A 27,026-nucleotide genomic window follows, 5' to 3' on the forward strand; every position below is an offset into this window, starting at 1 on the left:
GATGAAATTTACATCACTTTTCACGTGTGAGCCCTGAACTATTACTTATAATGTGTTGCAACCTGCTTACGTCTAGTTACATATGCAAGTAGGTGGGGGTTTTTTCTTCATTACCTGTTGGGTTACTTCTAAATGTCATTCTTTTAGAGTTATGGTGTTCTGTGAGTCTCAGCAGCATAGCAACACCAGAAGAAAATTAGTGTTAGAAGAGATGAGAGCTTTTGTGGTTGCAAACAGTTTGGTATCCTTAGGAGAAAGTGCCACAGCATTTCCCAAATGTGATCCAGCCTAATCTTTGCCTAGTACTACATTTCCTGACAAGTTTTTACCACTCAGCAGAGCAAAAGCTCTCTAATTTCTACAACATCACACTGTCTACAAAATGGTCTGCTAGCAGGGCGAGAAGTAAATAATTCAAGTATTTATTAAGTATCCAGGTTTTGGGGACCTTCATATGCCATAAATGCTTAAATGCTATGAAAAGTAAACAAATAAAACTACCTATTATAAGTTCTTCAAAGAAGAGAAAATATAATGCAAGCAATCATTGAGAAGGGGAATAATTCAGACTTTCATCCATCCAACAAACATTTATTAAGAGAATTCTGTATGCAGATCCCTGCTCTGAGTGTTGAAAGATATACAAATGTAAACAAGATGTGATTCCTGCCCTGGAGGAGCTTACAGTCTGGTCAGAAAAATGTACCTGTGACGGATGGAAGAACAAGAATATAAACTGCTATCCTGAACCATTTGACCCTTTACTGGAAACTGCTCATCACTAGGACTTGCTCCGAGTCCTCATTTCATTTCAAAAAGGTCCTTCCAAATGGTTCTTTCAGTTTTTATGCACCCACAATAGTGGCAATCACCATTCCCTTTTCAATGAAAAGAAGTTTTAAAGATAATACCAATGATCAGAAATTAATAAACTGTGACCAACATATTTCAATACCTGAAAAGACCAAGTGGATGTCAATATATCCATAGTTACAACTCAACCAGCTGCTGTATTGGTCAGGGGATGTCTATGAAAGAACACAACTTTCCAGGGCTCATGATAAGAGTGTTTATGAAGGTAGTTAAGTAGAAGATCCCTTTGCCAGTTTGTGCTTGGCTAGCATGAATGTCAACTTATATCACTAGCATGTCAGAAAGCTGTTTTATAAAATCATATGGTCATATAGTCCAATCCCATCATTTTATAGATGAGAAAACTGAGGCCCAGAGAATGAAAGCAACTTGCCCATAGTCACATGGTTTGTTAGCAGCAGAACCAGGACTCGAGCCTAGATCTTCCAATCTCTGGTGCAATGAACCATGATACCAGTATATCTCTGGTAAGAGTCTTCCTGAAGCTATTTCTTCCTACCAGCTAGTTCCAGGCAAATAGACCACAGGTTATGTATCCTTGGTTCTCTTGTTTTCTTTTCTAAGAGTAAGGTCCTCCTTTCTGTCTGCTCCTGGTGTCCTGCTGATCTGTGTTTCAGCCAGAGTCCTCTATAAAGCCTCTTGGATCCATGAACGGAAGAGCTCTTCCGGATATATCACCCGTGCAACGATATCACAGGGCTCAATGTCTTCCTTTCTACAGCTTATTAACTTCTGAGGTGAATCTGTTATTTTCTGGAAGGGAAAATATTTTAAAGTGAAGATTCATTAGCATTAATGAATTTTCTTACAGGATAAAGTCCCAGTTGTATCATTAGCTATGGATAATCCCCAATCAGGGAAAGACCTAAATTAGGGGTCCACCAAAAGATCCATCTTGATCTACTTATTAATCTTCATGGCTTACCTGGTTAATCTTTAAACTGCTTTCTGCCATCATGCTGTCACAATTATTCCCTTCCCCACCCCTCCTTCAACCCCAAACTGTCAATCATAAAAACTGAGAAAATCAAAATTAGACCCATGTGAAATCTGGACCCTAGAGATCATCTATTCCAATCCCCTCATTTTACACATAAAGAAACTGAAATTCAGAAATGGGAATGACTTGCCCAAGGTCATATTGCTATGAAGTAGCTGAGATTGGCTTGAACCCAGGGCTTCAAAATTTTAAGACCAGAACTATTTCTACTATACCACAGCTATTTCCCCATGCTGAGAGGTTCTTTTCCTCCCAGTTAGGAAAAGTTTGGAGAAACCCGGACTAGATCATCCCAAGTCAAAATTTTATCAATAATTTCAACATTCTACCAATCAAACCTTTAACTAGAAAAACTACAAAAATTAACTGACTTGAATTTCTTCTCTCTATATTGCCCAGATCCACCCTTCTGTGGACATGATTATGAGGGGTCAAGAGTTAATTGTATTGCATGACTACACATGTATAACCTATATTAAATTGCTTGCTTTCTCAATGAGGGGGAAGGGAAAAAGGAGACAGAGAAATTAGAACTCAAAATTTTTAAAAATGAATGTTAAAAGTTGTTTGTACATGTAACTGGATAAAATAAAATATTTTACGATATTTTATTTTTTCCCAATTATATGTAAAGACTTTATTTAGCATTCATTTGGACAAGATTTTGAGTTTCAAATTTTTCTCCCTCCCCTCCTCTTCCTAAGATGGTAAGCAATTTGGTATAGGCTAAATAGACTATTTTTAAAGAGTTAATTGTATATTTATTTTAAAACATCTGCTTTTCATACACAAACATACAAATTTATCAGCCTACAAGTAGGCTGCTTCATTCTGTTTCCAGGTGCTCTAGATAGTACTGCACAAAGAACAAAATGGACAATGCCCACTTTAAAAAAAATCTTCATCCTTATTGTTTTCATCTTTCATTATTTATTAGTAGAGGTAGGTAAGGTAGTACAATGGATAGACTACTGGGCCTGGAGTGAGGAACACCTGAGTTCAAATTCCCCTCTGATACTAGGCATTAGACCCTGGGTAAGTCATTTAGCCTCTATTTGCCTTAGTTTACTCAACTGTAAAAGAATATAATAATAGCACCCACCTCCCAGGATTGTGTGAGGATCAAATGAGATAATATTTGTAAAGTAGTTAGTACAGCACCTGACCCATAGTAGCCACTTAACAAATACTTGTAACCTTTGCCTCCTATTCTTCTTATTAACCCTAGCATGGGCCAAGATTCAAATATTCCCTAGAACCATAAAGTTAAACCATTGTTTTCTGCACACATCTGTGTTATCCAAATCATGCCCTTGCGTACCTAGAGTATCAATCACATTGCAGCTACTCAGATCAGGAACCAAGAGTCAAAAGCCATCTGGCTCTGCTTCAGTTATCAGTCAAATGGAACTAGATGCTGATTCACTCCAAATCAGTGAGTCAGTCCATTAATAAACATTTCTGAAGCACTCACTAAGTACAAAGGAAAAGCGATTCACAAAAAGGCAAAAGACAGCCTCTGCTCTCAGAAAGCTCGCAGTCTGATGGGAGACACCACATGCAAACAGCTATGCACAAACAAGATAGAGACAGGGTAAGTTGGAGATCGATTTCAGTGGGAAGGCAATAGCATTAAAGGGGAATTGGGAAAGTCTTCTTGTACAAGGCAGACTTTAAGCTGGAACCTGAAAGAAGTCGGGGAAGCCAAGAGAAGAGGATGAGGAAGGAAAGCATTGAAGGCACAGAAGATGGTGAAAACAGGCAGTCAGGAGATGGAGTGTTTTGTTCTAGCATCAGCAAGAAGGCCAGTGTCACTGGATAGGAGATTACATGGAGAACGAGGAGAAGGGTGGGTAAGGTGTAAGAAGCCTGGAAAGGTGGTAGGAGGGAAGAGGCAGGTTATGAAATCACAAGATGTTAATACTAGAAGGGATCTTAGAAAACCACTGGTTCAACCTCCATTTTAGGTGAGGAAACCGAGATCCAGAAAGATGAAGAAACATCCATAGGTAGTAAGTGGAAGAGCTGGGATTTGAACCCAGGTCCTTAGACTCCAAAGCCAGGACCCTTTCGGCTATACCCCACATTCTCCGACCCCTGCTAGTCAATGCAGCACAATGGAAAGAACACTCAGCTAAGTCTTTATACCTTTAAAGACCTGTTTCTTCCTTTGTAATATGAGGGGTTTTAGACTAGATGTTCCCTAAGCTCCTTTCTAACCCCAACAATCTTAGCCTGAATCAAAATTTCAGCTCACCTGCCTCTACCCAGATACTTGAATTATTGCTCTCTGATTACTTCCTATCCTAGGGAGACAATGAAATAAACCAAAAGGGAGCTTCGAAATAAACTACAATCTTCCATTCATCCAAGGGCCAAGTAATTTACAATCATTCAAACAAAGCAAGACAAGAGGGAATAATTGGGGGCCCACAGGCTCACCACCCACAATCAAACAGGAGAAAATCATGACCAATAACCAAACAGTTCTCCTCTATGTGAAAGGAAATAAAGATAAGAAATAATACCACGGCATCACGTCATTATCTAGCATCAGATAACATGGAGTCCCACAAACATCTTTTTTTCTCAATGTCTGTGCATGTGCAGGCTGACTGTTATAATATATACATGTACCTCAAATATATGTTCCAGACGAAACCTAGTCCCTGCCCCATTGTAAAAACAAATAAACAAACAAATGAATGAATGAATGAATAAATAAGTAAATACCAATGTGTCTGGAAGGACAACAACAGGACAGCAAGAGTACCGTAGCAACTGGCTCATTTTCCAAATGAATAGAGGCAGACCCACTAGAAACAGTATAAAAACAGCAGAGGAGACCAGGATAATAGTCAGCAGAGAGGATTCATCTAGAAACAAAGAAACAGAAGACAGGTTTATCAGAGCTTACTGGAGACATTTCTTGTTCCAAGTCTAGAACATTCCACAATTTAAGCAGCAACAGTAGCAACGAAGACTGCTGGTGAAGGCCAGTTTTATTCATGAGCGGGGTAGACAATTACCTATACAGAATAAATTGAGACATCACCATCATTCAAAGCATTCCTTTGACTTAAGGAACAGTTTACAGGGGACAGTTAGGTGGCTCAATAGAGTGCCAAACTCAATCAAATCAATCAATCAAAACTTTAGGTCAGGAAGACTCTTCTTCCTGAGTTCAAATCTGGTTTCTGATACTTACTAGCTATGTGACCTTGGGCAAATCACTTTACTCTGCCTCAGTTTCCTCATCTGTCAAATGAGTGGGTGAAGGAAATGGCAAGCCATCCAGTATCTTTGCCAAGAAAACCCCAAAGGGGGTCACAAAGAGTTGGATGCAACTGAACAAGAAATAGTTTACAAAAGTCTTATTAAAATGCAAAGGATGTTAAAAGGGAGGGATAACATAAGCTAGTGAGGATCATCAACATTTACACGTGGGTTAGTTTTACAGAGAGTCTGATAAAATGGTAACATGGGATAGAAGCTCCATTAGAAGGGAAGAGAGAAGTGCTAGGTGCTGCCAGCAAGGACAGATCTAAGTGGCATGACAGTGTAAGTATCCTGGGCATCCAGGGAAGCTGAACAAAGAGTTCCCCTTTAGCAGATATCTTCCAACAATAGGGCATCATGTAGTAGGGAATTCTTTTTTCAAGAATGGATTGGATGAAATGGTTCCTTCTAACTCTCAAATTCTGTGAAAGCCACTAGAGACTTTGTAAGGTCATTGATTCATACTGTAGAAAAACAAATTTCTGAATTCAGAGCAAAAAGGGAAAAAAATGAAGATCACAAATGACTAGCTTTATATAATGTGGGGCTTCTCATTGCCTCTTCAGGAGCTCAGTTTCCTCATATAGAAAAATGGGGGAGGGGAGCAGGCTGGGCTAGATGAGCTAGACTATATGAGCTAGACCTAAGATAATAACTTTAGAGAAATCAACTAGGTGGTGCAGTGGACACCAGTCCTGGAGTCAGAAGGATCTGAGTTCAAATTTGGCCTCAAACACTTAGTAGCTGTATAACCCTGAGCAAGTCACTTAATAGCTATGTGACCCTGGGCAAGTTACTTAACCCCAATTGCATAAAAAAGATTTTTTAAAAGATAGTAGATTTAGAGTTGGGAGCTCTCAGTTGTGGGCTGGAGCTAGCTCAAATGAGCTCTCAAGAGCCAATTATTAAATTTTTCATGTCAGAATTTATACCTCAGAAGTCAGTAAATTATAAATCAGGTCTTGATTTATTGTTTTATTGATTGTCTAGATAGACTTGAGAAGGTGTTGGAGAAAATATTAATAATACAGATTAAATATAAAAGTATGTTGAGTGTATTTTTTTTCTGAGAGCCAGTTGTTAAACATTTACCAGCACTTTCCTGGCGGGAAAGGACAATAAATGTCATCTAGTTCAGTCCCCTCACTTTACTGATGAATACATTTGTCCAAAATCCCATAGGCACCTAACTGGCAGAGCTAGGATTCAAACCCAAGCGCTCCAACTCCAGTTCCAGAAATCTTTCTGTTGCACCACTTTGCCTCTGCTCCTTCCAGCTCTGAATTTTTGTGAAATAAACCAACATGGAGAATGTCAGCTTGTAGCTAAATATACTCGGTCACTCTTTTCACTGATTGGCATTTCTCCAAAAGTCTGACCAATGAAACTGGTGGCATCTACTTCCCTAAATATCATAGAACTCTCCAGGATCTCACCGAGATGAAATTGCTGGAGAGATCCTTTCAAATAATGACCACCCAAATACCTACTATATGACCTGGTTTTTAACCGAAGACTACATTAGACAAGCGTGAGAGTAGACATGGCCAGATGCTTGGTGCTGCCTCATTCTGAAAGTTACACCCAATGATTTGGCATAATGAGAAAGTTACTCAGTCTTCCCTGGTTTTCCCAAATGAAATGAAATGAATTTTCCTTCTCAAAGTTTCCTAGGACATTTTGTCAAAATCTTTCCTTTGACTTCATCACAACCCACCTTGAATTATAATCCTCTGAATATGTCATAACCTTCCTATTAGAATATAAGTTCCTTGAGAGCAGGAACTGCTTCATTTTTTTAATCTTCATATCCCTAGCATTTAACACAGTGACTTGGACGTAGTTGGAACCCTAGAAATGGTGAATTTGAATTTCATCAGCAAAATTAGTCTGACCTTGAGTATGAAAAGAGAAAAATAAATGTGGCTAGATTATTCCTAAAGTACACATCCAAAAAGGATAGCTACTCATCCCAGGTAAGTGGTGACATTTTTTACCTTGTGCTCTGATACATTCCACCTGGCTGAAAGCACTGCTTCTCTCAATAACTTCCACGACGGTCTGGGCTTTCACGCAGTACTCAGCTCCTGCCTCCATAGTCTCCAGATGTACCAGACTGCCACCTTCCCTCACAATCTTATAGAGTTCCTTCTAGAAATTCGTAGTGAATATAGTTATATTCTGAGAATGATGGATAGAAGGGGGGGAGAAAGGCCTCGTTTCTATTTTAGGAATATTGGGGAAAAGGAAAGATTTTATTGACTTGCTATCCAAGGACCCACTGAACAACATTCTAACTCTATTAGAGAGTGGGCTTAGCCAAGACACTTATATTTAGTGGTTATAAAGCCATAGAAGACATTTGTGCTCCCTGGTCAGTGGACTTCCATGTGTATTTTAATGGAAAGTACTGGGCTTGAGGTCAGAATATCTGCATTCTGGTACAGGCTCTATCATTAACAGGGCTACGTGAGCATGAATGACTCACGTTGACTCGGCGGCGAGCTCCAGTTTCCTAATCTGTAAAATGAGAGGGTGGACTAAATCATTTACCAGGTACCTAATTGCCTCTAATATTGTGATACCAACAGCAACAATGGAAAGGAAAACAAACTTTGAAAAACTTGAGAATTCTGATCAATGTAATGACTACCTACAATTCCAGAGTAGCAACGAAGCATGGTGCAGACATCCTGCCTCAAGGTGCACAAAGAGACATACAGTTTTGGATACAGATAGTGTGGGAATTTGTTTTTTCTTGACTATATATATACACGTTATAGGCTGTTCATTTCTTTTTTTCCAATGGGGGAAAAGAAGAGAAATGACTAGGGATAGGGTTCTAAAACGATGAGAAGAGAACAAAAAGAAGGAATCACCAACAAATCAAATGGCTTTGAAAGTTACATGTTGAATTTATTATATACCTTGAAGGACAGGCAAGCTGTACATAATATCAATCCACAGTTTCACGTACATATATAAATGCATATTAAAAAGTGTCCTTCGTTGTTCTCTCCCCACCTCCATTCCTGCCAGTGGCACCCAAGGTAGTTGTCTGCTTTGCTTACCCCTAGCCTCGGCTCAGATGGCTACCAGTAGGAAAGATTCTGAGGAAAAGTTGCTCTTGAAGTCAACAGATGGCTCTGGTGCATGTTATGGGAGGAGCTAAGTATCACAGTGGATAGGGTACTAGAGGTGGAGTCAGGATGACCTGAATTCAAATCTGGCCTCAGGCATTTACTAGCTTGTGATCCTAGACAAGTCAATTAAACTGTGTGCCTCAGTTTCCTCAATTATAAATATATAATATAAATATAACAGCACCTACCTCACAGGGTTGTTCTGAGGATCAAATGAGACAGTATTTGTAACGTGCTTAGCACAGTGCCTGGCACAAAGTCAGCCTTTAATAAATGTTTGTTTTCTCTTCCCATCCCCTCCATTACCCCCTAAGACTATAAGCTACTTGAAGGGAGAGATTGTCTTTTGCCTCTTTTTGTATACCTAAAGCTTAGCATAGCACCTGGTGCGTAGTAGGCACTTAATAAATACCTACTGATATATAATTCACATGAAAAAGAGAAGGAAGGTGATTGAGAGGATGCTAGATTTCAAGGTCAAAGGGACCTTGGAGACCATTTAGTACAACCCTCTCGTTTTACAGAAAGGCCAAGTCTTGCCTTGAGTCATATAGCTAGTAAGTATCTGAGACAGGACTGAAACACAAACCTTCCTGACCTAAAGTCCAATGTTCTATCTATTACACTAGGCTGAGGAAGGAAGGTTTATGAGTCTTCCCATCCGGGAAGCTCTCCATTCCAAAGCAATGTAGATTGCTTGCATATGTTCTCAACACGCATTTCCTGATACATGTAATTCACATTACCAATACCGTCATGGGGTTCTGAACAATACCATGTTATTCATTCATGTGCTACATTGTAATAGTGAGTACTCGAGACCAGTAGTTTTCAGCAAGCTGGGTTTTTTCTTCATTTTTTGGCTCCGTCATTTCTATAGGGGCTTCTTCTAGCCTGATGTACTGCTTCCCCCAGTCAGTGTCTGACCCTCCCAAGTCAGAACCTGCCCCAATACACACATTTAGGACTAATCTCAGAGTTGGCAATCTATAACCCAATTTTAGCACTCTAATAGACAGCCAAGTTGCAATGCCAAGCTTCTCTCCCTTCAGTATCTTAATTATGATAATAAGATCTGTTTTTCAAAGGCCTGCTCCTTTTCCCTGGCATACGCCCTATATTAGTTTCACCTGTGGGTATGGATGCCCCACCTCTGCACGTTGGCAGATCGAGGCATTTATAAGCTAATTTCAATGAGATGAAAAAGATTGGAAGTGTTTTGCCTTGTACACAACTTGTTAGGGCAAAGTCACTGCAAAGTAAAACTAATGAATAATAAAAAACTAGATCAAGGAATGGTTGGGTTCAACAGCAACTGGTAGTTAAGGATAAGGCAGTGTCATCCTTCCCCTCTCCACAACCCCCTCCCAAGAGATTTTGTGCTACCTCTTCTGACCTAAAATGGATCCCTAATTGAAAGGCTAGACCGTCTAACTCCTGTAATAAACGCTACACTTCAATTCTACAAATATTCATTTCATTCTTTTTTTGGCAAAGCATGCTGCCAGCTAGGCAAAGGGGATCTCACAAAAGGGGTCAGCCTAAGGTCCTGGCAAACCAAGCAGTAGCATAGGTCAAGGTACACTGTATCAGAGAGTGAGTGCCAGTAATATCCTGCCTTCAAGAAATGGTATGCCTCAAAGATTCATTCTGCTGGCCAGTGACCAACTTCTCCAGCCTCCCTCCGCATAGCAATGGATTTCAAAACTTTCAGTACAGAGGCGCCAGTCTCTGAGCCAACATAGCCTTTTGGCTTGAGCTTAGCGCCTCTCTTTTTTCATTTTGAATGATTTGAGATTTCATCGATTGGGTCTTCTCTACATCTTACCATCCTACATCAACTCTGTCCATGTTTTACTATGAAGGCTCAGTCAGAGCTGCTCTGCATACCGAATATGCTGAGTATGGTTGGGAATTTGTTGTTTGTTATTATTATTGCTGCTGGGTTGTTGAGGTTTTTTTTTCCCATATCTGAAGAGTACTACTGTACCTTGTGGGGTTTTCTATCAGGGTCTGCCTTATCGTGTTGCATTAGCACCATCCCCAGCCAACTGAGAATGATGATGGTGGTAGTGGTGGTGGTAATAGCAACGCTAATAATAGCATTTGTATAGTACTTTGAGGTTTGTTTGCAAAGCACTTTAAAAATATTATGCCATTTTATCCTCAAGACAATTCTGAGAGGTAGGTGCTATTATTCCACCAACTGGGGGCATAGCGGATACAGTGCTGGGCCTAAAGTCATGAACACTCATCTTTCTGAGTTCAAATCTGGCCTCGGATACTTACTAGCTATGTGACCTTGACCCTGGGCAAGTCACTTAACCCTGTTTGCCTCAGTTTCCTCATCTGTAAAATGAGCAGGAGAAGGAAATGGTAAACCACTCCAATAACTTTGCCAAGAAAAACCCAAATGGGGTCATGAAGACTTGGACATGACTAAACAACAAGTGTTTTTATTATCCCCATTTTACAGAAGAGGAAACTGAAGCAAACAGAGGTCAAGTGACTTACCTCAGGTCACAAGGCTAGTAAATGTCTGAGGCCATATCCTGAACTCAGTGATTCCACAGACTTTAGGACTCAAAGTCCAGAGGACTATCTACTATCCTGCTGAGCTGCATGAATGAGGTAAAAACCTTCCAGATTTCTCAAGGTATTGGTAGAATCAGAGAATAATCAAATGGCAAAGGCCCTCCTTAGGTCAAATATAGGAAGACTTACCTGAGATTTGGGGCTCTTCTTCCAATAAGTAACATTGAATTCAAAATATGGCCCCATGTCCTCAAATTCCACTATTAAATGATATCCATCCTTGCTAATTTTCATTCTGGGAGAGGTGAGGACAGCTATGAGAAAGATGAAACAACGAGTGAGTGACAGTTTCCCCTCCTACAGGAGCAATCTTAAGTTCTTCAGAAGGGTGGGAGAAAAGGAATGAGTCCAGACAGGTTTAATTTCCCAAGGAATATCAGGGTACAATGTCCATAGTGGTAATAGTGAGGGTTACATATGTACAGAATGTGCCTGGGAGGAGTATCTTCATAACTCTTGTATTTTAACAAGATTAGCTCAAACTCACAGAATCCAACATAGATCCCTTGACCATTTAATACTATATTAATAATGACTGATTGATAGCCAATTCAAATAACTGGGCTATATATACTTTGTTTTCTCTGAATACCCATATTTATTATGAGTTTCTCTCTCTCTCTCTCTCTCTCTCTCTTTCTCTCTCTCTCTCTCTCTTTCTCTCTCTATCTCTCGGGAGAAAGGGGAGAGGAGAAGAGAGAAAATAAATGCTTGTTAATTGAAAAAAATTAAGTGAGAGTAGAAACAGATGGAGAGAATCAGAGCTGGTAGAGATGCAAAGACGGAAGCTACTTAAAGAGATGTTGGCCGAGTTCCCTGGAGGGGAATCCTGTGGGTGTCTGAGACCCCAGAGATGGTAGTGAGAAGGCTACAGTGCAGTAGCCATTAGCAAAAGCAGACCAGCAGAAAAACTCCTAAACCCACTGGTGAACTTTTAGGGCAACAGAGGAATTTCTAGATCAAGCTGGCTAGACATTGCAGGAGCTAGATCCAAGGGACAGAGCTATCCTGAAGAGCCAACCTAGACTTTGCCTTTTACAGATCTTAGGAGTTATACAGACTGTGCAGCTCCACATTGACCCCAAGTCTCTATCAACACCAAGAAAGACCAGGGTAGGTACCTAGGGGAAGTGGAGGCTTAACAGAAGGGAAAAGGGGATTGGCTAGACAGTTTATGGACTTGGGTGTGAATACTCAATAGCCACTATCCTAAATATCTTCTATTTACCTTTGCATTAAAAAAAAAGTTTATTTGTTTTAAAGTCTCTCTCAGAAGACAGGCATTTTTAATGACTCTAATTATGTGGAGTTTTTGTTTTGTTTTGTTTTTGCTAAGAGATATTAAAACTATCCTCAACTACACAAAAAAGATTTCATCCAGCTTCCTTGGGTTGCCTCTTGGCTCTTCCTTAGTTCTTCCTTCCAGAATGAATAGCCTACATTCTTATAATACTTTAAGGTAATTCAACATTTTTGTATCTGTTGCCCAGTTCAGGGACGGGTTCACCTTCTTGAGATCTCTGCTCCTTTCTCTGCCCCCTCCCTCTCTTGTTGAGAAGAATGTGGGGAAAAAGCCCCTGACACAAAGTTTGGAAATAATATTAGTTTCAGAGGTTTTTAGTCTACAGAGGGGGTCCCAGTTCTAAGGGCCTTCCTCTCTCCACAAAACTTAAAAAAAAAAACAAAACTTTAAATGCAAATAGGACTCCTAAGATTGTTCAAGCCCTCAGGCAATCTGTTGATTGCCAAGTCTGGATGTTGATCCCTAAGTTGAATTTAGCAATCAAATATACACAGGTTTTCTTTCTCTCTGACATTTTCTCTAGCAAAACACAAACTCAAGAAGCTACTAAAACGATTTTGAATTTAAAAAAAAAGAAAAGAAAAGAACTAGTAGGCAAAAGTTTAAATGTAAAACCAACTCAGAAAATAATCTTGCCACTCATTGTTCTGTGTAATAAAACAGTAGGAAGAAAGGAGAGCAGAGTCGATTCATAGAGAAGCAGCTGGGACAGTGATGACACTGTCCCAGCTGTTTCTCCAAGAAGTCTGGAGTCAGTCACTCTGCTCAATTCTCTTAATAAATTTAGCCGCAAACAGTGGTATGCTAGCATATGTTTAACAATGGCTTGCCAGAAGAAAAAACATACTTTTAAGTTTAATGTGTATTTTTTCTCTGTCACCTTCTAAAGTCTAGGCAATCAACAAAATAATTTTTAAAAACAATTTGTAGAATTTGCTCATTTCTGAAGGTGGTAAATGAAAAATTTGACAGCTAAGAGAGCCCATTAGAGGGGGCTCCAGCATGCCCCAAGGAGAGGCTCCAGCTGCTAAGGGGATTCAGTATCCCAACAATTAAACAGGCTGCCACTACCTTTAACCTAACAACTATATACCTAAGAGCTCTCTCTCCCAATTCTCCTTCATCCCTCTCCAGACAACTTTTTCAAACACCTAATATACTGGAAGCTCTGCAGTTTAATCCAAATCTCTCTCTCTCTCTCCCCGCCCCCGACCCTGCTCCCCAGTGTTGCACGTCTTCCCAGATCTTTAACCACTTAAGCTAACAGACAGTCCAACCTTGCCAGAAGAGCTATTATATATCTATTATCTCATTTCAGTCAATTGACAAACATGTATTAAGCACCTGTTATTTCCCAGGATGAGGAGAGTACCAGTAACTCTAAGGACTTCATAAGTTGTCATATATTGACGAGAAAGGGCGAGAGGAATATAGTTGAATGAATGAATTTGTGAATGAATCAACTTACTATGTGCCATGCACCATGCTGAGCACAGAGGACACAAATCCAAAGTACAAAAATAAGATAGCTCCTAAACTCAAGTGGCTTAGATTTTAATAGGAGACAACCCCAATAAGAGACGGGTGCTGAGGGAAGGGTACTTTGGTTTAGAATGCCACAGAGATAGTGAGAGGAGCCATAAGGGAGAAGAATGATGCAGCCTTTCCAGTAATGGCATCATTAATTTGTGGTTCCTCAGTTGGAAGAAGAGAGGAGGGAGCTAGCAGAAGCCAGTGACAATATGGAGGGGAGAGGGAAATACAGTGAAACACAGCTGGAGATATTTGACTAGGTAAGGCACTCACCAAGCAGGATAGAATGGGCTCCAGGGCAGGAATTAGCAATATAAAATGTATGTATACAGCTATTTTTATTTTACTGAAACCAAGCTTTGGAAACTATGAGTAGAGAATCTGTGGGCACCATTCCCAAAGCTCCAAGGTGAAATAAACAGATAGATTAAATAGATTGATCAGAGATAGATAATCAGGATAATCATGATAAATATAGAGGATAGATAAATAGATGAAAAATGGAATAAATGAATGAAAAGAATTTACTTACTTGAGTTGCGATTGAAAAGCTCTTTCAGGGTGCTCCAGGATGAACTTTGAGTACCCAGTGTTGCCTTGACTCGAAAGTTATAAGCCACAGTGGCTGTGATGTCATCTGTCACATTACATTCTGGGATACTAATGGAAGAACACCAACTGCTGGGGATCCAGATGGAGCTAGTATAATATCTTTCATACTCTCTGAGTAAAAGATAGAAAAACACGCAGTAAAGTTTGTTCATTCTTTTATTCGAGTTCTGGAAAAAAAATGTTCAGAACCCATCATTTTCCTCTAATCTATGCAGTTTTCATGAGACCTGCCTTCCTCAGTCCTCTCAGATGCCAATGTCTTTTTCCATTTCTGAAGACGTTCCATCTACTCTTTAGACATCTTATCGCAGTGCCTGGTACATAATAGGTGCTGTGCAGATGCTAGTTATTATCATTATTATTACTAATTATTATCTTGTTAGTTACATGTTGTTTCCCACATTAGACCATAAACTCCTTAATAGAGAAGACTGCTGTGCCTTTGTCTTTTGTTGTAATCCCAGGACTTAGCGCAATGCTTGGCACATTGTAGGCACTTAACAAATGTTTGTTGATTGCCTGAAATGCCCCTAACTGACCAGGGACATCCCCTCTCCTCAGTCATTTCTGCTTTCTCCTTTGATGTCCATATCACTATACCAACAGAAGGACAGCTAGGTGGCCCAGCGTATAGCGTGCTGGCCCTAGAGTCAGGAAGACCCGAGTTCAAATCGAACCTCAGATATTTACTAGCTGTCTGACACTAGGCAAGTCACTTAATCTTGTTTGCCTCAGTTTCCTCGTCTATAAATTGAGCTGGAGAAGGAAATGGAAAACCGCTTCAGTATCTTTGCCAAGAAAACTCCCAATGGGGTCATAAAGAGTCTGACTCAACTGAAAAGTAACTGAACAACAAATAGCAAGAGAACATTCACAAATCAGCCAATCACTGACCAGTATACACCTAGAACTTCACCAAAGGCATAAATTGCAGCAAAAGCTAAATAAACTCAGAGAAGGCAGAGATAAGATTTATCTCTATCTTTTATCAGGCTATCCAGGTGCCTTCAAACTAACACTGAGTTGTCAGCCAATGTGCCCAAATAAAATCCAGAACCTCCTATTTACACAGAGTGGATTTATCACGCCTTCCCTCTCTCTGCTGATGTCATTCTGGTAATGTTCAAAAGCTACAGGCCTCAGGTTGCCCATAATGATCCAAGACTAGAGAACAAGGTGGACGGCAAAGGCCACAGAATCATGGATCTAAAAATGACTTTGTTGTCATTCTTATTCAGTTGTGTCTGACTCTTCATGACCCCCTTTGGGGTTTTCTTGGCAAAGATACTGGAGTGATTTGCCACTTCCTTCTCTAGCTCATTTTCCGGATAAGGAAACCAAGGCAAACAGGGTTAAGTGACTTACCCAGGGTCACACAGCTAGTACATATCTGAGGTTGGATTTGAACTCACGTCTTCCTGACTCCAGGCCTTGCACTCAATCCTCTGTACCACCTAGGCCCCTAGGTACTTCAAAGGCCATCTAATCTAGCCACTCATTTTACCATTGAGGAAACTAAGGTCCGGTGTAGCTAAGTAACTTGCACAGATAGTGAGTTACAGAGGCAAGATTAAAACCTACACCTTCTAAGTATAAATTCAATGTTTTGTGGAGGGTTTTCCCACTATGTCAAGGTACTTCCAAAACTCCAGGACAGCCTGTGTGATACAATGTGTTGCAAAGGACTGTGTGGGCAGAAAGATATCATCTAAGTGATTTCTAAAGGAAAAACATCTGTCAAAAAACAACAACTTACCCCTGGTATTCAACTGAATAATTTACTGTTTCTCCAGGGACAGTGACTGGACTCCAAGTCAAGATGTGCTTCATGTTAGTAGAATGTACAGAAAGGTCCGGAGGGGCTGGCAGATTGACAGCTTCATCTAGGATTGGCAGACAGACAGACACACGTTTAGAGCGCTGGATTTAAGGTCAGATGACCCGGATTCTGACTGTGCTCCTTGCTATATGACTTTCGGTGAGCCTCTTTTAGCCTCAGTTTCCGTATCTGTAAAATGAGAGGGTTGGATTAGATCCTCTCAAAGAGCCCTTGAGGTTCTCCATCTTATGATTTACTAGGATTTAACTAAATATCAAGGATTCAAAGTATGTCTAAACAGAGTCACAGACTCTCTGGGCTTGAAACAACCTCTAAAGCACATTTAAATCATCTCCCTATCTTCCTGTTGTTGGTCAGTCATGTCTGACTCTTTGTGACCCCATTTGGGGTTTTCTTGGCAAAGATACTGGAGTGGTTTGCCATTTACTTCTCTAGCTCATTTCACAGATGAGAAAACTGGGGCAGGGAGGGTTAAGTGACTTGCCCAGGGTCACACAGCTTGTAAGTGTCTGAGGCCAGATTTGAACTCAGGAAGATTAGTCTTCCTGACTTCAGGCCTGTCGCTCTATCCACTGCATCGTCCACCCCTAAAACAATCTGTAGACAATGAATGTGCTGGTAATGAGTCACCTGAAGCAACAGACTAGGATTGCTAAAAAAAAAAAAAGTTTCTTTCTACTCCATAATTTATGCTCCTACTATATGTTCTAACTCATTCTTTTCTATTTCTAGTAAGAGTGACTCATGGCTTCATGCACTCCATCCTTACAACCAAAGCATGTTGGCCAACTATAATAATATATTCCCTTTATTCCTCAAACCCTTTAACTTCTTTTCATCCTCCCCATCTCCCTTCTCTTTTCTGGACTAATATCAACAACAAGAAGAGGAAGTTTCTTTGGAGTGAGGATTTTTCATTTATTTTATTTGCATCCTCCATACCTAGTAAAGTGCTTGACACATTTTAGGTGCTTAATACATGCTAATTGATAGCCTGATTTAACTTGATAATGGAGAGTGGTAAGAGTGAGAGTCGTAATATGAATTCCTAAAAGAAGGCTGAATGTGACATAAACAACAGCAAAGATCAGGTACAATCACACAGAAGAAGCTTGATTGTTACATTCAGACTGAAGAGAGTGCTTAGGTGAAAATTTATATATGTAACAAGAGTTAGAAAGGTATACATGCCTACTTGTGCATACCACATGAGCTGTGAAATTTTAAAATATCATGAACGTTAAGATAAATTTGCAGCTAAGTAAAAAGTAGCGTATTGTAAAAGATACCACATACAAACCCATATTACATAAGGGTTTACTTTTACCAGAATGTTTATTACACTGTTGTCAACTTCTTTCTTTAAAATTAGATTTAATTTTTTTCAATTAACAGTCATTTATTTTCTTTTTCTCTTACCCTCCCCTAATTGAATAAAGAAAAAGAAAAACTCTGTTACAGATTTGTCAAACAAGATAGACTGACAGATTAGCCATGCCCACAAAGGATGTCTAATTCACCTCTCTGTCAGCCTCTCAACTTCTTCGATATTACCCATTCTTTTGCCTATAGAGCTTTAGCCTTATTTTCATTAACTCTTACTACAGCTAGGCTGTGGAGTAGATTGAGTGCTAGGCCCATCAAATAAGGATGATAGAAGTGCCTTTCTCCCGGGGTGGTTGTGAGAATCACATGAGATAACATTTGTAAAACAACTGGAATACAATAGTGCTTAATTATTGCTTATTTCCTTCCTTCCTCTTTCACACCTTCAATTAAGCTCAAAAAAAAATTAAGCAACAAATTAACAAAAATGTCAAGAGATGGCCTGAACACAAGTATATTGTTGATGGAACTACAAATTGGTCCAACCATTCTAGGAAGCAATTTGGAAGTATGTGTGTGTGTGTGTGTGTGTGTGTGTGTGTGTGTGTGCGCGCGCGCGCGCATTTTAAACATATTTTATTTGTTTTCCCCAATTACATATTAACACAATTTTTTAACATTTGGAAATTTTTGTAAGTTTTGAGTTCCAAATTCTTTCCTTCTCTAGCTCCCTCCCCTCCACCTCCCTGAGACAGTAAATAATCAGATACAGGTTATACATGTGCAATCATGTTAAACATTTCCATATTAATCATTTTGTACAAGAAGACTTGAATTTTAAAAAAAGAATGAAAAAAAAGTGAAAAATAGCATGTTTCAATCTGTATTCAAATAATATCAGTTCTTTCTTTGAAGGCAGATAGCATGCGTCATCATTAGTCCCTTGGGATTGCCTTGGATCATTGTATTGCTGAGAATGGCTGAATCATTCACAATTCTTCTTCATACAATATTGCCGTTACTGTGTATGGTGTTCTCCTGGTTCTGCTCACTTCAGTTCATATAAGTCTTTTCATATTTTTCTAAAATCATCCTGCTTCTCATTTTTATAGCACAATAATATTCCATTACAATCATATACCACTATACAACTTGTTTAGCCATTCTCCGATTGATGGATATCCCCTTTGATTTCTAATTCTTAGCCACCACAAAAAGAACTGCTATAAATATTTTTGTACAAATAAGTTCTTTTCCCTTTTTTTGGTGTCTTTGGGATATAGACCTAGCAGTGGTGTTGTTGGATCAAAGGATATGCACAGTTTTATAGCCCTTTGGAAAGAGTTCCAAATTGCTCTCCAGAATGGTTGGCTCAGTTCAGAGCTCCACCAACACTGCATTAGTGTCCCAGTTTTCCTACATTCCCTCTAACATCCATCATTTTCCTTTTTTGTCATATTAGCCAATTTGATAGGTGTGAAGTATCTAAGAGTTGCTTTAATTTGCATTTCTCTAATCCATAGTGATTTGACTATAGATGGCTTTGATTTCTTTATCTGAAAACTGCCTAATTACATCCTTTGGAGAATGACTTGTATGTTTACAAATTTGACTAGCTCTCCATATTTCAGAAATGAGGCATTTATAAAAAAAAAACACTTGTGGCAAAAACTTTTCCCCCAGTTTTCTGCTTTCCTTTTAATTTTGGTTGCGTTGGTTTTGTTTGTGCAAAACCTTTTTGATTTTATGTAATCAAAAGTATCTATTTTACATTTTGTAATGACTTCTATATTCTTTATCCTAAATTATATATTTTTATCCTAAATTCTTCCCTCATTCATAGAGCTAACAAATAATGTGTGTATGTTTTTAAATAACTAAACTGTACATACTCTTTGACCCAGAGATGCCACTGCTAGCATTTACCCCAGGAAGGTCAAAGACAGAGATAAAAGTCCCACATACACCAATATTCATAGCAGTATTTTTGTAGTAAGAAAGACCTAGAAACAAAGTAGGCATCCATTAGTTGGGGAATTACTAAATAAATTGTCTCAACTGAATGTAATTGAATATTACTGTGCTATGAGAAATGACAACTATAAAGATTTCAGAAAAGCATATGAAGATTAATATGAATTAATAGTGAAATACACAGAACCAAGAAAATGCTACCCACAATAACTACAACAATTGTAAACAAACAAAAAAAAACTGAATGCTGACCAAACTTGATCCCAGAAAAGTGCTAGGATAGTATAATTCCCTCTCTTTTTTGCAAAAGTGAAAGACTGTGCTTGTGAAATATTGTACATGTCAGACACAATTGAACTATTGTTCGATATTGCTAAATTGCTTTTCTTCTTTGTTCTTTTTATTTGTAGTAAGGAAGAGTTCACTGGATAGGACTGGAGGAGACATTCAGAAATGAAACTTATGGAAAAAATAAAATATATCAATAATAAAATTTTTAAATTTTAAAGGTCTAGAATTTCACCAGGAATTGAAGTCCAGCTCGTTGTTCCGTAGCTCATAGACTCCACCCTTTTCCTTTAAAAAAAAAAAAAACAGGACATTTGACTTTTTCTAGTTCTCTGACATCTCTCCCATTATCTGAAGTCTTTTCAAGATTACAAGACAGTGGCTTAGTAATGTCATCAGCCAGTTCTTTTAGTGCTTAGGATGGAATTAATCCAAGACTGGAGACATGAACACATATCAATGGTAGCTAGGTCCTCTCTCACTTCCTCATTTATCTTGAGTCTCAGCTCTCTGCTAATATTTTTGTTCTCTCTCTCCCAATTCAAAGATCATGTTTCCTGGTGAAGGAAAAAGGACCAAAAATAGGAATGGAGAAGTTCAGCCTTTTCGACATTATTTGTCATCATTATGTCCTACACTCCCAAAGGGTGGCTTTATCCCTTCTTTGGTCTTCCCCTTGCCTCCAGAACAGCTTTTTTTAAAAATTCTCTTGTACATGACTAATGTGGAAATATATTTAATATGATTGTACATGTATAGCCTATATCAGACTATATGCCATCTTCGAGAGAGAGGAGGAGAGAGAGAGGGAAAAAATTTGGAATCAAAAATCTTATAAAAGCGAATGTCGAGAAGTAAAAATAAATTTTAAAAAAGGAAAAATAATTTTTAAAAAATTTTAGAAGAAAATTTTTAAAAAACAAAGAAAAGAGAAAAAAATCCTTTTGGATTGTCCATCCCCAGAGTAGCCATTACCACTAACCTAAGCTCATTCTGAGCTCTAGTGACCCTGACAGGAGCAGGCCACCTTTCTGCCTTCATCCTTGGTTCCCTGCCTTTAAGTCCAACTTCTGTCTATTCATTTTTAAAATCCGAGGTGGTCAGCAATTTCTAGTAACTTTCCCTATTTTTTTCCATTGGGGTTGTTTCTATTTGCATCTTCAGAATTTCCTTCTTGAGAACTACACTTTCCTCAAAATGGGAAAGACCAGCCAATGTCTTGGGATTTAAGAGACCTCAGTTCTATGACAGGTTCTGTTACTTCTCCTCTGTGGACCTCGGTCTCTTCCAGTCCTAACATTCTGTCACCATATCTATCCAAATGAGCAGCCTTCAATCCTTTATGCTGACAAACATTCCAATAATTTGACTTCATAGATCAATTTCTTCTGGCATAATACCCCTTTCATGAAGTGCTATTGAGACCCTCTCCCACTCCAAGAACCATGTGTCATAAAAAAAAAGAGTACCGCATTTAGAGTCAGAAGCTCTGAGTTCAAATCCTGGATCTGGCATTAACAATATCTTTTGCCTTGTGCAAGTTGTTGGGGGGTTTTCCTTCTCTGGCCCTCAATTTCCTCTGTAAAAATCAGTAAAAATCTGCCTAGAGTCATCTAGATGACATAGTAGATAGGAGCACTGGAGCTGGAGTCAGGAAAATCTGAGTATAAATCAGGCCTCAAACACCTAATAGCCATGGCCCTCGCTAATTCACTTCAATTCTGTCTTCCTTGTTTTTCTCATCTAGAAAATGGGATAATAATAGCACCGAACCTCCCAGGGTTGTGGTGAAGATAAAATGAGATATTTGTAAAGAATAAACCTTAAAGAGCTATGTCAATGTCAGCTATTATCATTTTAAACATATATTAGCACATTTCATTTAATAAAAATTATGTATATTATTAATAATAGCAGTTAATAATAATAATGAGATTGGGCTAAATGATTTCCAGTGTCTCTTCCAGCTCTAAACTTTACAACTACCTTTTGGTGTATACTAGGCATGAAAATCACCAGCTTTAAAGGTAGTTGTAGCTACCTTCTTCACTTTCAGGTTTCTTTTGGGTGAATATTCATTCATAAACCTGATCTTTGTTCCTCCATAGTTTACAATGCAAGCAATAAATCATCCCAACCCAATATCTAATATTTCAACTGCCCAAATTTCAGTTGTTTAAAAAAATCCCATTCCAACATGATTCACTTCCTTTATTAATAGGAAGATCTTGCAATTGATTCCTTCATATGCACAAAATATTTACCACTTTATAATCAGTCTCATTTCTTAAACTCAAATCTCATTCAGTTCACTTAATTTCAGAATCCTGTAAGCTATTGTTTCCAGCTTTCTGTGTCCTCACGTGATTTGTAATACATGCTTCACATTTCAGTTGTGTTTTACCCAAAACTGGATGAATTTAATTAGTCCCTCAGGACTTCCTTTTTTTGTTTTGCTTCTTAACCCCTCTCCTTCTATTGCTTCCATCTGCTTCAAGTGTTGTGCTTTCCTTTCTCCCATGCTATCTTTTTTTGAGAACTCAGAATTTTTTCTTGAGTCATTTTTCAGTTGTGTCCGATTCTTCATGACCCCATTTGGGGTCTTCTTGGCAAATATACTAGAGTGGCTTGCCATTTCCTTCTTCAGCTCATTTTATAAATGAGGAAACTGAGGCAAACAGGGTTAAGTGACTTGCCCAGGGTCACATGGCTAGTAAGTGTCTGAGGCCAGATTTGAACTCAGAAAGATGAGTCTTCCTGACTCCAGGCCTGGCATTCTATCCACTGTGCTACCTAGGTTCCCAGAACTCAATGCAAGAACAGAAAAACATTGAAGAGGGCCAGCATTTCCGGTTAAGGGCCATACTGAGCAGATTGCCAGAGCTGTGATGAGAAAGTGTTAGAGCAAGGTTGGAAACAGACCAGATCCAAGGGAACAGTGTCTGACTTCCTATGGCATGCTGAGAGAAACAAACATGAGTGTGGGAGTTACTGCTGACCAACCAAGGTCATACAGACTCAACAGAAGCTGAGGAGAGCCATAAAACAGAATGCTTCATTGTCTTAAGATCTATGATTCCACTCATGATGCAAGAACTACACTAAAGGCTCTGTGAATTTGCAGTAACTTCAAACCAAACCTGTGGGGAGGAACGTGGTGCTCACCAGCAAAGACTTGCCCAGTTGCTTTGCAAAGTACTCAAAGAGGAGTCCTTTCTGCTTTCCTTGCTATCTGAAATGACCCTTTTCTATTATATGAATGCTTCTGTTAGCTGAAGCCAAGGACCCTTTCAGAGACAAAAGTCATAGTATGATGTTCCCAAAGGAGACTCTCACTAAGACACGAGCCATTGAGATTATTATTAAAGAGATCAAGCAGAAACATGGTGGTGCTGTCTCCTAAGGACTTGAACTGATTGTTAAATTTTCAATTGTGAGCATTTACAACTCAGAAATCAGTAAACTAAAATTCAGGGCTTGATTTTTGTTGCTATTGATTATCTAGACTCAAGTAAGTGATGGAGAAAGTTATATAAGCAGATTAAATTTAAAAGTATGCCATATGTACTTTTTTTTCAGAGAGCCAGTTGTTGAACATTTACCACCACTGGCCCTCAAGACTAAATCCAATCTATCATTTCAGAAGAAAGGTCCAACACACAAATTACACTGAAAATCATTATAACTCTCAGTTATACAGTGTTAAACATTTAGAAAACAATTTCCTCAAAAAAGCCTGTGATATATGTATATAGGTAAAAAATCATATAAATATAAATATATAAATAATAATAAAATTATTATCCCCATTTTACATATGAGAAAATAGATTTGGAAAGGTTGATTTACCTATAGTCTTACATCTAATAAGTATGATAGTTGCATTTCAAACTCAAGTCTGGTGATTCCACGTTCAATGGCCTTTCCTCTATACCACAGTTTCTCAAAACCCCACTGCCACCAGGGTTATTTCACTATTTTTCAAACTTGCTATCTAGTCCTGAGTATGGAATAAAAAATAATTCACATTTACATAGTGTTTTATTTAAATTTTAAAAATTCTTTCACTAAGATAAACAGGTAATTTTATCTATATTTACTATGTCCTTTGATAATGAACACCACGGCAATTCAGTGTTAGCAAAAATGTTGGACAGATATGACAAATGTTGGACAGATATGAAAACGTATAGCCAAGGCATCAGTGATTCTTCTCAGCCAAGTAGCTTCATAGCCTCCATGTAGCAGTCAAAGGTAATAACACTCCAGGGGCAGACAGATGGAAAGATCTTGAAAGCAAAAGTTTTGCTCAAATTTAAGTTGTGGATACTTCAATGGGCCAAAGGAAATGGACCAAATAGAATGTAATCGATTTCTCCAAAAGATCAATTATAGTGCCAATGGGCAGCCAACGAAACGAGTGATTGAAACACCAAATATGGTGATTACTGCATAGAATTGCTAATGCCAGACAAAATAATTTGTTAATGTTTTTTAAAGGACTAAGCATTATGGGGCATTTAAAGGAATGGAAGATGAAGCATTTGCCTTCAGGGAATTGGTACTTTATTGGGGAAGAGAAAACATTGATACATGAAAAGCTGAATGAGGTAAGAGAGTTCTTAGAATAGTATGTAGATATAGATGATAAGCGTTACAAAGTCTTAGCCCTGGTAGGAAACATGGTATCACAGAAAGAGTCCAAAGACCTGAGTTCTGGCCCATCTGTGCTGTTAATTAGCTCCATGACCTTGGGCAACCATTTCCTTATCTTAAAATATGAGGGATTGGACTAGATGACCTCTAAATTCCCTTTCCATGGCTTATGTACTGTCATATGCTTAAAAAGAAGGTTTATTACAGTTTCAGAAATTATAAACTTTCTAACTTAGTAAGTTGAGAGGGTTTTAAATTAGATAGATAAATAGATAGATATAAATACAAAGATATATATGTATATATAAAGATATATATGTGTGTATACTGAATTCCTGCCCCCCCACTAATGCTGTATTTCCTAACTCTTCCTTCAATAATATCAACCAACCAAGAAGTATGTATTTTAACATATTGAACATACATTCTGTGAAAGATACCAAAGAAACACGGGTGTTCCCAGAAAGAGTTTATAATCTGGGTAGACAGACACATGAAACCTTGTCTATAATAAAGAAAAAGGCATTGCACTTGAATTGGAAAGGCATTGGAGTCAGGAAGCTAGGGTTTGAATCCTCACTTTAGCACTTATTAGATGTATGATCCTGGCCAACTCACCTTTGCCCTCTCTGAGTCTCTGGAGTGGTAATAATTTTATTGTACTATCTGCCTCAGAGGATTGTTGTGAGTAAAGCACAAATGCCCCTTAAAATGCCATAGAAATATGATGCATTATTAATACTAAGCTAGTATTCAAGGAGGCAGCCAGGGTGGCTCAGTGCATAGGGCTCTGGGCCAGGAGTCAGGAAGACCTGAGCTCAGATCCAACCTCAGACGCTTACTAGCTGTGTGACCCTGGGCAAGTCACTTAACCTCTGTTGGCTTTAATTCACTGGAGAAGGAAATGGCAAACCAGGATCTTTGCCAAGAAAACCCCATTGATAGCATGGTCCATGGGATCATGAAGAGTTGAACATGACTGAACGACTGAGCAATAATAAATATTTAATTCAATGTAATTTATATAATATTGCATATACGGATGAGTTAAATATTATTAATATAGATAAGAACTGCTATGGAAGTTTAGAAGAGAGAGAATTTGTGAAGATTGAAGCAGTCAGAGAAAGTTTCATGGAGAAGAACTAGGTAATGAAGGATTCAGAAGGTAAAAAGGAAGTAAGGAAATGATACAGGCAACGATAAGAACGGGGAAATGATATTCCATGTGCTCAAGGCTGTGAGGAGCCTGGTTTGACATTTCATTTGCAGAAATAAGGTTGACTAGATATAGGACTGGGCCAGATTGTGGATGGTCCTGGAGAGTTTAGACTGGATGTCACAGTCAACAAAGAGTCACTATGCATTTCAAGCAAGGATGTAGCAGGATAAAATATTTAAATTCTCATGAAAAAAGAAACATGGTCTAAAAGTTACAAATGGTACCACTGCTGAACTGCTGTTCCTGCTGTAAACCCTGAGATTGTCCTTACTTCCAAAGAAATAAGCATGCTGTTATAGGTTCAAGTCAACACTGAGAAGGCAGATCTAGAGAAAGAAACCCCTCTTAAGCAAGTTGTGACATGAAAACAAATCTAAGGCAATTGAGGCTAGGATTTCAGAATGATAAAACAAGCAGTAACAAGTGAACTGGAGCATGGCAAGAAAGTCTGTAGTAAATTCTGCTGGCTGAGAAAATTCCTTTCATCTAAAAGTGGTTTTTTTCTAAAGTGTTATATTCCTTCCTCTTGCTTTTTATGAAATGATCAGAATTTGTGTGAGAGATAATTTCTTACAAGGTTTGAAATTAGTTGCATACTTTAGTTGTTCCTCCGTATAGGGTCATATCGAAGCGAAAATTTATAAACATGTAACATATTCTCCTTCTTGAAGCAACATGGAAGGAAGCCTCCGGAGCATATACATTCTAAGATTTAGAAACTGGAAAACAAGAAAGGAAAAAGAAGCAAAACTTGATAGGATTCCTTCAGCCTTTAGAGCTCCTGATTTATGTCATCAGCATCTTTTTCTTTGGTCACTCTTACCTTTCTAGCTTGCTAGCTGGAAGTTGGAAGATGGACTGAAATCTAAATTAGACCCATATTTACCTTTAAGGGGATATTTTGTGTTATTATTTTTAAAACATAGACATAAGATTTTTGGATACCCCCATATCAAATGTTCCTTGTTTCTCCCCACCACCACCCCCATCCTCAGGCCCCAAATAACTACTAAGTTACCTGCGAGCAAAGTTGGAATCCAAGTACAGAGAAGCCACACAACCAGGTTAGCCGATGCTTCTTTCAGAACCATTCTGTGGGTCCAGGCTTAGCTTGGCTCTGAATGGTCTTTTCCCAGATAAAGTGTCTTGTCTTGCTTAGCCATTATTGGTGCAGTGCACAGACTTCTGAAGTAAAGCTCGGAATTTTGGTGTTGTCCAAACTGTTCTGTAAAGAAAGATCAGACTGGTGTAACAAGACAACGCACTACCCCTCCTACTTGTTAGTCATCCAGTCACATTTCATTAAGGGGAGTGTCTAGAAGGAGTTCCAGACCAACTCCGCTCAAGCCTGTTTGATGAATTCCATACCTGCACTTCAGCCA

The 27,026-nt window shown here is 38.7% G+C and overlaps 1 protein-coding gene across 1 annotated transcript; it reads right to left on the minus strand.

Annotated features, from left to right (window-relative positions):
* Positions 1 to 1,500: 1,500 nt before the first annotated feature.
* Positions 1,501 to 26,735, minus strand: IL20RB (interleukin 20 receptor subunit beta). The gene is made up of 7 exons (XM_036742680.1): positions 26,663 to 26,735; positions 16,095 to 16,221; positions 14,259 to 14,449; positions 11,020 to 11,144; positions 7,150 to 7,303; positions 4,607 to 4,749; positions 1,501 to 1,626 (listed from the first exon to the last, which is right to left on the minus strand). The coding sequence occupies exons 1-7, from the start codon at positions 26,733 to 26,735 to the stop codon at positions 1,501 to 1,503; spliced, it is 939 nt and encodes a 312-aa protein (XP_036598575.1).
* Positions 26,736 to 27,026: the final 291 nt, after the last annotated feature.

The sequence above is a fragment of the Trichosurus vulpecula genome, chromosome 2 (assembly GCF_011100635.1).
Source record: "Trichosurus vulpecula isolate mTriVul1 chromosome 2, mTriVul1.pri, whole genome shotgun sequence".
NCBI classification, from domain to species: Eukaryota; Metazoa; Chordata; class Mammalia; order Diprotodontia; family Phalangeridae; genus Trichosurus; species Trichosurus vulpecula.

What these genes read in the sequence shown, in the direction of transcription:
- IL20RB (XM_036742680.1), bottom strand. Translation starts at nt 26,735, where the DNA reads ATGGTTCTGAAAGAAGCATCGGCTAACCTGGTTGTGTGGCTTCTCTGT. An exon ending in GCTTTTCAATCGCAACTCAA is followed by an intron (nt 11,145 to 14,258) that starts GTAAGTAAATTC and finishes TCTTTCTCATAG; the next exon opens with CTGTCCTCACCTCTCCCAGA. An exon ending in AGAAGAGCCCCAAATCTCAG is followed by an intron (nt 7,304 to 11,019) that starts GTAAGTCTTCCT and finishes ACGAATTTCTAG; the next exon opens with AAGGAACTCTATAAGATTGT.